The 9894-nt window shown below is 39.9% G+C and overlaps 1 protein-coding gene across 6 annotated transcripts in view; it reads left to right on the forward strand.

The window, feature by feature from the left end:
* phf21ab (PHD finger protein 21Ab) overlaps positions 1 to 9699 on the forward strand; it is a 71981-nt gene extending 62282 nt beyond the window's left edge. For 4 of the 6 annotated variants that reach the window (XM_055934846.1, XM_055934843.1, XM_055934844.1 and 1 more), the window contains 4 exons: positions 3646 to 3801; positions 4233 to 4308; positions 4480 to 4583; positions 6332 to 9699. In XM_055934846.1, the coding sequence (XP_055790821.1) occupies positions 3646 to 3801; positions 4233 to 4308; positions 4480 to 4583; positions 6332 to 7087 (1092 nt within the window). In that variant the 3' untranslated portion in view covers positions 7088 to 9699. The remainder of the gene's footprint in view (positions 1 to 3645; positions 3802 to 4232; positions 4309 to 4479; positions 4584 to 6331) is intronic. The other 2 variants (XM_055934848.1, XM_055934849.1) reach the window with 1 other exon arrangement.
* Positions 9700 to 9894: the final 195 nt, after the last annotated feature.

Below are 9894 nucleotides of genomic sequence, written 5' to 3' on the forward strand. Positions count from 1 at the left end.
ATGCCAAGAGTGTGCAAAGCTTGTTTAACACTTTTGTTTTCTGCATGGTTCCATGTGTTATTTAATAGTTTTGATGTCTTCACTGTTATTCTGCATTGTAGAAAATAGTACAAATATAGAAAACCCTTGAATGAGTAGGTGTGTGCAAACTTTTGACTTGTACTGTATATGTTTGTAAAACAGCCCTACAACGATACTCAGAAAGCTGATTTCTCAAGTTTGATGAAAGAACATTAATGGAAGCACCACATGATATGTATGTGCACCTGAAAGATTGGATTTTATTCATGGAAAGACTGTGTTACTCTATTGAAAGGAGTATAAACTACAATGATTCCGGCAAAAAATGTACCTAGGCTCTGAAGACTCATTGCCCCCCAGCAAAACTAGCTTACATTTAGGCTATTGTTTATATGTCTATTTCACTCTATGTTGAGGTAAAAAATCAGAGTATAATGCTTGTATGGATGTCAACCCCAATACATGTTCATGTCATCATCAATCAACTGCATTACAGTTAAACTACCACCGATTTATGTATGCTAGTTATGCTACCAGCTTATACGAATGGGAGTTAGCATTTAGCAGTCCGTTTTTCTAAACCTGAAAAAGGACGACTTCTAAATGTTATGCAGCAAAAACAGCCAAATACAGTTGAAGTCAGATGTTTACATACACTTAGGTTGGAGTCACTTAGGTTGGAGTCATTAAAACTAGTTTTTCAATCACTCCACAAATTTCTTGTTAACAAACTATAGTTTTGGCAAGTCGGTTAGGACATCTACTTTGTGCATGACGCAAGTAATTTTTCCAACAATTGTTTATAGACAGATTATTTAATTTATAATTCCCTGTATCACAATTCCAGTGGGTCAGAAGTTTACATACACTAAGTTGACAGTGCCTTTAAACAGCTTGGAAAATTCCAGAACATTATGTCATGGCTTTAGAAGCTTCTGATAGGCTAATTGCCATAATTTGAGTCAATTGGAGGTGTACCTGTGGATGTATTTCAAGGCGTACCTTCAAACTCAGTGCCTCTTTGCTTGATGTCATGAGAAAATCAAAAGAAATCAGCCAAGACCTCAGGGGGGAAAAAATTGTACGCCTCCACAAGTCTGGTTCATCCTTGGGAGCAATTTCCAAACGCCTAAAGGTACCACGTTCATCTGTACAAACAATAGTAAGCAAGTATAAACACCATGGGACCACGCAGCCGTCATACCACTCAGGAAGGAGAAGCGTTCTGTCTCCTAGAGATGAAAGTACTTTGTGTGCGAAAAGTGCAAATCAATCCCAGAACCACAGCAAAGGACCTTGTGAAGATGCTGGAGGAAACAGATACAAAAGTATCTATATCCACAGTAAAACGAGTCCTATATCGTCATAACCTGAAACGCCGCTCAGCAAGGAAGAAGCCACTGCTTCCAAAATCGCCATAAAAAACCCAGACTACGGTTTGCAACTGCACATGGGGATAAATATTGTACTTTTTGGAGAAATGTCCTCTGGTCTAATGAACCCGAAATAGAACTGTTTGGCCATAATGACCATTGTTATGTTTGGAGGAAAACGGGGGAGGCTTGCAAGCCGAAGAACACAAGCACGGGGGTGGCAGCGTCATGTTGTGGGGGTGCTTTGCTGCAGGAGGGACTGGTGCACTTCTCAAAATAGATGGCATCATGAGGCAGGAAAATTATGTGGATATATTGAAGCAGCATTTCAAGACATCAGTCAAGAAGTTAAAGATTGATCGCAAATGGGTCTTCCAAATGGACAATGACCACAAGCATACTTCCAAAGTTGTGGCAAAATGGCTTAAGGACAACAAAGTCAAGGTATTGGAGTGGCCACCTCAAAGCCCTGACCTCAATCCCATAGAAAATGTGTGGGCAGAACTGAAAAAGCGTGTGTGAGCAAGGAGGCCTACAAACCTGACTCAGTTACTCCAGCTCTGCCAGAAGGAATGAGCCAAAATGTACCCAACTTATTGTGGGATGCTTGTGGAAGGCTACCCTAAACGTTTGACCCAAGTTAAACAATTTAAAGGCAATGCTACCAAATACTAATTGAGTGTATGTAAACTTCTGACCCACTGGGAATGTGATGAAAGAAATAAAAGCTGAAATTAATCATTCTCTCTACTATTATTCTGACATTTCACATTCTTAAAATAAAGTGGTCATCCTAACTGACCTAAAACAGGGAATCTTTACTAGGATTAAATGTCAGGAATTGTGAAAAACGAGTTTAAATGTATTTGGCTAATGTGTATGTAAAGTTCCGACTTCAACTGTATATCCAAATTGGATTTTAGTAACCACATTGTGAGCCTGTTACCATACGTATTTGACAAATGTCCACTTTGTTAGATCAGATTTGTTCAATATGCGCCAATCCAGCATCCTTCTCTTCCCCCCACTGTCTGCATTCCATTGACCTCTTTACCGCGTCTATCCCCGTTACCCTCTCTCGCTCTCTGACATGTGACAACCCATGCATCAAAACGTAGCTACGAAGCGTTACTTCGTAACCTGCTATGTTTATTGTTTTTGTGTCTCTGAAAAAATTAAATGACAGAGCTTGAGGAATACCCTTCGCAAAAAGCAAATATAACCCACCAGATTTCGCAGGCTTCACTAAAGGGCTGTAATGTTAACGTTACCACAGTTGAATGTTCCTAGCACGGCACTGGCTTTATGTTTGGGCATAGCATCCATTGTTTGTCACAACACCCAACACGACACTTCACGTAACAGTTTGTGACAAGTGCGCATTTGACACTTTATTGAGCTGGCAAGCTTCTATCTACTCGGCACTCACCGTAGAAGCAGTAACAGTTAGATCACAGTAGTTCACTCTCTTCTCCGACTGGCGTAGTTGCATTGGGTGATAGTGTCCAGCCAAAGCAAGATTGGGTTATACCCATGTAAAGAGCACCCTGTTCAGGACATATAATGAAATGCACCAAAAAAGTCACCTTCTATGAAGGATGCCTTTTTTCTTCATCTTATATCAGTCCTTTTCTGTAGATTAAATGCCGACACAAATACATCCATGAAAGGTAAATATCGGTCAACTGATATATCGGTTGGGCTCTCCAATTCATAGTTGGTTTGAGTTTTTTTACTAATTGAAATTTTGAGCTAATGAAATGTTTCGGAGTGTCCAATTTGACTGACTAGCACCATAGGGATATCCAAACCAAATGTTGCATGGTCAGTGCGTGTTGGGCATTACGATCGGGTCTCTTGCGGTTGTGCTCCAAATGTATGATTACTTGGATGCTGTGGGCATTTTGGCAGGATTTAAATAAACGCAACCCAACGAAAACTGTTACATACCATTAATTCCTTGACATACCCTTTTTTCCTAATTATCTTGCAAATCTCTGAGACTGAATTTATGACCAAAATGATCTAACACTTTGTAGTCCATTTTGATACTAGAATAAATCTGACTCGTCTCCATGCCACATAAGCCGTCTCCAGCCACTTTTTAAGTGTTTTCTTTAAACGCCACAAAGACCCTAATATAATTCGATAATCAACAAACATGGCCCCTCCCCTCTGCCCTGCCTCTGCACACCTGATTGGTCAGGCCTAGACGGGCAGTGAAACTGATTGGTGCAATTCTTCCTGACAGGGAGACATCCATGAGGATTTCTGCACTGTGTGCAGACGCAGTGGCCAGTTGCTCATGTGTGACACATGCTCACGTGTCTATCACCTGGACTGCCTGGACCCACCCCTGAAAACCATTCCTAAAGGCATGTGGATCTGTCCAAAATGTCAAGACCAGGTAAACGCAGCACCCGACCTACTGATCAGGGGGGGGGCATGGCCCAGCAGTCCAGTGGTTCAGTGGTCTAGATCTGAAAAATTGGTTGCCTTTTCAAAGTGGGCAATTGCCACAGAATTGGCCACAGGTTATCCAGAAATGTAATCTTCCCCTTAGGCTGTCATCAGCTAGGCTTTTTTCCTAAACGACAACATTAAGATATGGCTGTTCAAGAAGGAACGGCAAGCTTCAACATGATTCAATATTGTTTTATGTAATTCTTTCCCATTCATTTTGTTAGTGGATGATGGCATCTTACACTCCCATCTGATTTTGTTTGTTTGTCCATCGTTACATCACCAGAGGGTGGCCAGAGAAATGTTCTCTTCCATGTCTAGGTAATGTAGTGACATCACAATCACAATACAACAAAGCTGTGCTCTTCTCTCCAGATACTGAAAAAAGAAGATGCAATTCAATGGCCGGGAACATTGGCTATTGTTCATTCCTACATCGCCTATAAAGAAGGTAGGAATAGCACACCAAAGACCTTGTGCCTCGACAAACATGAAATGTGTGGTTGGGCTACATTCAGCTGAAGCGGTGGTAGATGGAACAGTTCTGTCACTGGCATCTCAAACAACCAAATGGCCTTTTAAATCTCACTGTTGTCTGTGTGTTGTTTCTGTTTCCTAACAGCTAAAGAAGAGGAGAAACAAAAGCTAATTAAGTGGAGTGCTGAGCTGAAACTGGAGCGGGAGCAGTTGGAACAAGGGGTCAAACAACTCAGCAACTCTATAACGGTAAGCTCCATAGTAACAGCAGATCGCCTTTGTAAGCGAGTTGTTTCCAGATGGCCATACTGGAATAGACGGAAGTGGCTCAGATCTTGAATAATAGTGTCAGCTAGGTATTTCACGTAACTACCCCTATTGCTCTGATCAGAGATGCAAACTCGTCACTTTTCGGCAAGATTTGCCATTTTGATCTCCAAAATAGGTAATCCACGTGAATCGTGTAGTGGGCTGACGAATAGTGCGCAGATGCAGTGTATCACCCATTGAGCTATAAAAGAGAGGCGCTAACAGATACTGTGCAGCAAAACTTTTCCTAATCTTTAGTCTTTTTTGGAACACTTATATAAATGTGTCCTGTGGAATGCACATGGAATTTTGACTTGGGAGCACCAGTGTGCTCAGATAATACATTGAATGCTCAGGCTGTTGTTTTTATATGTATCATTTTAGGGGTGTGCGTCACGAGCTAAATAATTTGTAAAATGTACCACAGCCTCTGCCATAGAAACTAATGGAGCATTGTTTTGTGCCTATGGTTGCACCTCTACAATGCAGAAAACCGGTTGTCTCTAGAACAAACCATTTTAAACTAAAGACCTATTTTACCGGAATAAGTGAGGATTCACAGGATGCTCTTTAAGGGGTATACACAAATGAATCATCATGATTTGAACAATAGTTCAAATAAACCCAATTTAATCTTTAAAAATAATTTGTCACAGAAAATAGATGATTTGCACTATGTATCAGAGGTCATTACCACTATAAATTAATAGGGACATTTTCAGGTATGGCACCATTTATATTCTTTACTACATTCCTTTACTACATAACCTTTTCTATTATAGAGTAAAAAGTGTGATGTGTTGTATTGAGTAGAGGTGTGATTAAAAGGGACAGGTTTTTGGGAAGAACACATAGAATATGGGAACATGCATCCTCGGGGGGGGGGGGGGGGGGGGGGTACTCTGTGGTATCATGATGCTACTTGGTATCTTGATACTTGACCTGTTATGAAATCGATAGTAAAATGTTGGTATTGTGACAACCCCACTCTAAAGATAGGCACATTTTCTTGCAGTTAACACCGATTTTTCACATGTTTCCATGCGAAAAAACATTTCACCTTTTTTTGGCCCTCACCAGTTTGCATCCCTGTCTGATGCTCTCGTGGCTTTAAAAAAACAGATAATGCCCAGAGATACTGATGGCTGACGTTAAATTACATTTAAATAGAACTGCATAAAAAATGTTGCACACTGTTAGCAAAGCTTTCTAGCTACATAGCCAAATGCTAGCTAATTGTCTAAAGTCCTACAGTTTGCAGTTAATTAGCTATCCTAATACTGTAGCTGATTTCGAAAAACTTTGCATTTATAATAACCGCACTAGTAGTGATATTTTTATAGTATATAAAGTATATTATAGTATATATAGTTAGAGTTCAGTAATTGGCCATGATGGAGACTAAGCTAGCTTGCTATCTCGCTTGTTAGCAAGTGAATGTGGATCTGTCAGGAACAAACATGATAAAAGATACAGCTATGACTAGTTTTGGGGAATCTTAATCTGACAGCAAAATATTTCTGTAAGCAAATGAAGAATCCATTTGACACCAGATAAGGTGCAGTGGCGTAAAATAATGGTCTCAATATAGAGTATTTTGAAACTGTTCTTTTTTAAGTGGCTTTATTGAATTCATTTAAGTGTGTTCATTTATTATTATTTAACCCTGTTTCCTCCCCTCTAAATAGAAATGCATGGAGACCAAAAACACCATCCTGTCTCGACAGAAAGAAATGCAAGTTTCGTTGGAGAAGGTCAAACACCTTGTCCGCCTCATTCAGGCTTTCAGTTTCAGTCAAACCATGGAGACCGAGGGTACAGGTGACATCACAGAAGATGTTACAAAGAACATCACGAGGGCCAAGGATGCAATTGTCCCAACTGAAAATGCTGTGGACACAGTCAACACAGAGGCTGTAGCAGAAGTCAATATCCAGTCTGTGTATGGGGTGAAGGCCAAGGTCACAGCACAGGACAGCAGCGATGTTGAAGCCGGAAAGGAGGAGGTTGTAGCTGATGTTACCATCAAGACGGTAGCAGGAGTTAGTGCTGAGCCTGTTGCCGGGGTCAGCACCGTGGCTACAGTGGACAGCCGTGTTGAACCCGTGGCTGAGGTCAACACCGCTGAGGAAGTGACTGAGGCCGAGATGAAAGCCACAGCAGTGGTCAGTGCAGAGGACTCTACTGGGGTCACGACCAATGGCACCACTGACCTTGTGTGTACTGACGAGAGCTGTACTAACAAGGATGAGAGCTGTACTAGCAACACAAACACCAACCCTGAGAACAAGGTCACCACCACTAACAACACAGAGCAGGTGGAAGAAGAGGAACAGGAAGAGAACACAAACGATGATGGCAGCAGCACCAACAACAGCAAAACCTCAGAACCTTCCCAGAAATCTTTGCCAGCTCTTCTCGACAGTTTGGACAATAAAGAGTAACACTCTTAGATCGACCCCACCACCACATTAAAAAATGACTTTGCTTTCAGCTTTGAAAGGTGCCCGACGTTGCCAATCTATATAAATGTTACTTGTTTTCAATGTATTGTCAGACTGTGTCAATAGTAAATCTACAGCCCGAGTCTGAGATTGCTCTTGGATGCTGTAGGCTATTATACCCCAAGCATGGGTGAAAGGGTGGTTTGTGTACCAGTGTCATGCCAATTAAGGATAGAAAGAATAGTAGTAATGCTAAAAGCAAGATAATTTATAACATCACACCATTGTGTGCCTGCAACAGCTGCCCTCAGAACTCTTGTGGGGGTTGTTTTTTTTAGGTTGTCTTTTGTTCCTGGGGAGGCAGGTTAGAGATGTCCAAAGACTGCTGCACCGAGAACGTGGTTCTCTGGCATTAACTGAGAGAAACATCAAACCAAAAGATTGGCAAAACAGCTGAGGATAGGGCTTTGAAAAATTCTAAAGCATCAGTATTTAAGTGGGAAACATTGAGGCGCCAGTTGAGCGTCATTGAAAATCAAACATGTAAAACAAGGGAGCCTTCAGTTATCCCAATACCTTCCTCCCCTTTCCCCATTCTCAACCTTACATGACCAATAACTATTGACCCATTTACACAACACCTCAGGCAAAAAAAAGCACCGTCCACCTGCTTTTGAAGTATGAGGCAGACTGCTTATAGAGCTTGCTGACCAGGGCCTTGCTGAGGAAGACCCAGGTAACAAAGACGGTCATCTCAAGAGACAGTGGAGTCAGATCACACATGGTAGCTTAAAGTTTTCAAATGGTGTAGGTCCAGTGCAGTGATTTGAGTTTCATTCGTGAGTCAGTGTCAACTGTGAGCACTAAATGTTCAATTGCAATAATGTTGCAATGTCAAAAACAAACACACAAAAATATCTATATCTGGGGTGTGTTTCTTTTATAGGAAAAGATATTCAGGTCTTCCTAGTCTTAAAAAATAAGTGCATTTCTGTTTCATAAAACAGTTGTTTGTTATTAAATGTGTTTAACTGGCATAGTTTATGCAAGTAATTATCTTTTAAAAGAGGTGACCTTTGCATATTATGAAATGTATGTTTTTGTTTTAATTCTGAACTGCCAAAATGCTATTGTATCCAAATATAGCAGGGACATGTCCACTAACTGTATGGAAAGATCAAGGGAAAAAAATTGAATATTCAATACCATCTCAGAAATTGGCAATACCTGGTAAATAAGCATGAGTGCTTATTCAACAATCTCATCAAAATATATTTATTTCCTGGAAAATGGAGAGTGTGTTGCATCAGCCCATTTTGGTGGTGGTAAGGAAAAAAACAAATCCTGAGATTAAAGCACAAGCTTCTGCATAACAAATGTGTGCTGAAAAGCTTTTTTGTATGTTACATATAGAACATAACAGTATGCATTTTGTTCATTGTCATGTAATTTATCCCCAACTTGCCAATATTTTTGTATTACCCAACTTATCTTTGAGGGTGAGACTGAGGCCTTGTGCAGCAGAAATTGTCTTGCTTTCCTACCCATGAAACATGCTTGGATAACAGAACTAACCAACAAACCTATCCCTAAATACTCAATAGATTTGTGCTTCCACTGGTATTTGTTTTTTAATGCGCCATCAACATATCTGTCCAATGTTTTATAATTTGTGGGGCCAGTACCCAGTTTTTCCTCCACTTGTTTTCGACCAAGTTGTTCATGAATTGTTCAGCAACTTTTGGGGTTGGGACCATTCAGGAGACTGGGGATATATATTATTAGAGCATGTGTCAGGTCTCAATTGAAATTAATATTATTTTTTTATGCTATACTGTTGCGCTTTGCAGTGCACAGACGGCAACATACATATCATGTTGACGTCAATCAATGACCAATCGACATGTCTTTGGAGAATGTTTTCTGTTTTGAAAACGGGGACTTTAAATTCCAGAAATTCTACATTTCAAGGGGCTGAATTTTCTCAACATTGCAATTTTTCTTTCTTAGCTATGTTTAAAAAAAAAAAAAAAAAAAAAAGATTTATAAATGCTGAGTCAATCAAAATACAAGTCTATTTTTTTGCAGTTTTTTAAACATCTTAATGGAAGAGTTTGACCAAGAGATGCAATCAAGTGCAATGGCTATACTTTCTTGTCTTGTACTTTCTCATAGATTGAATGAAAAGGTTTTTTTGCCTTCTGAGTCTCACACAGTACTCGTAAGGATATATCTTCACCACGGAAACACTGCATAAATTGGCTGGATGTCAAACATTTTTCATACTGTGTCCCTTGAATAGAACAAAGTATTCAGAAATCCACTTCACATTCATATGTTTTTGTCTTTGTTAAACCTGAACTTATTTTACAGAGAAACTTGACCTTTCCCCTTTTTAGGTACCTCGAGTGCCTTTCTTCCAACAGCATATTTTGTCTCTTGACTTGCACTGTGGCTTGTATTATTACCTTACTACACACAAACACACTTGTCTAGCTCTTGTCCTATGTTTTCCCCATGTGATTTCATATCCGCCCACAAAACTTTGAATCTTCAGCAAACATATGCATCTGAATTATAGAGCACAATTTGAATCTGCATAATGAAGAGAATTTTTGTTTTTGTTTTTCACAAGTAGTCTGTATAGCAGCTGCCTTAAATGTATTTTATTTTTTGTTATCTCAAGGTGAATTCAATTCATTTTGAAATATCTGTAATGGGTAATTCCTGTAAAACATGGGCAAATCTGTGATTTGTTCATAATGTACACCACTCAGTAGTTTGTTCAAGTGTCACAGGCACTGGTA

This window comes from Salvelinus fontinalis, chromosome 9, assembly GCF_029448725.1.
Source record: "Salvelinus fontinalis isolate EN_2023a chromosome 9, ASM2944872v1, whole genome shotgun sequence".
In the NCBI taxonomy this organism is placed as follows: domain Eukaryota; kingdom Metazoa; phylum Chordata; class Actinopteri; order Salmoniformes; family Salmonidae; genus Salvelinus; species Salvelinus fontinalis.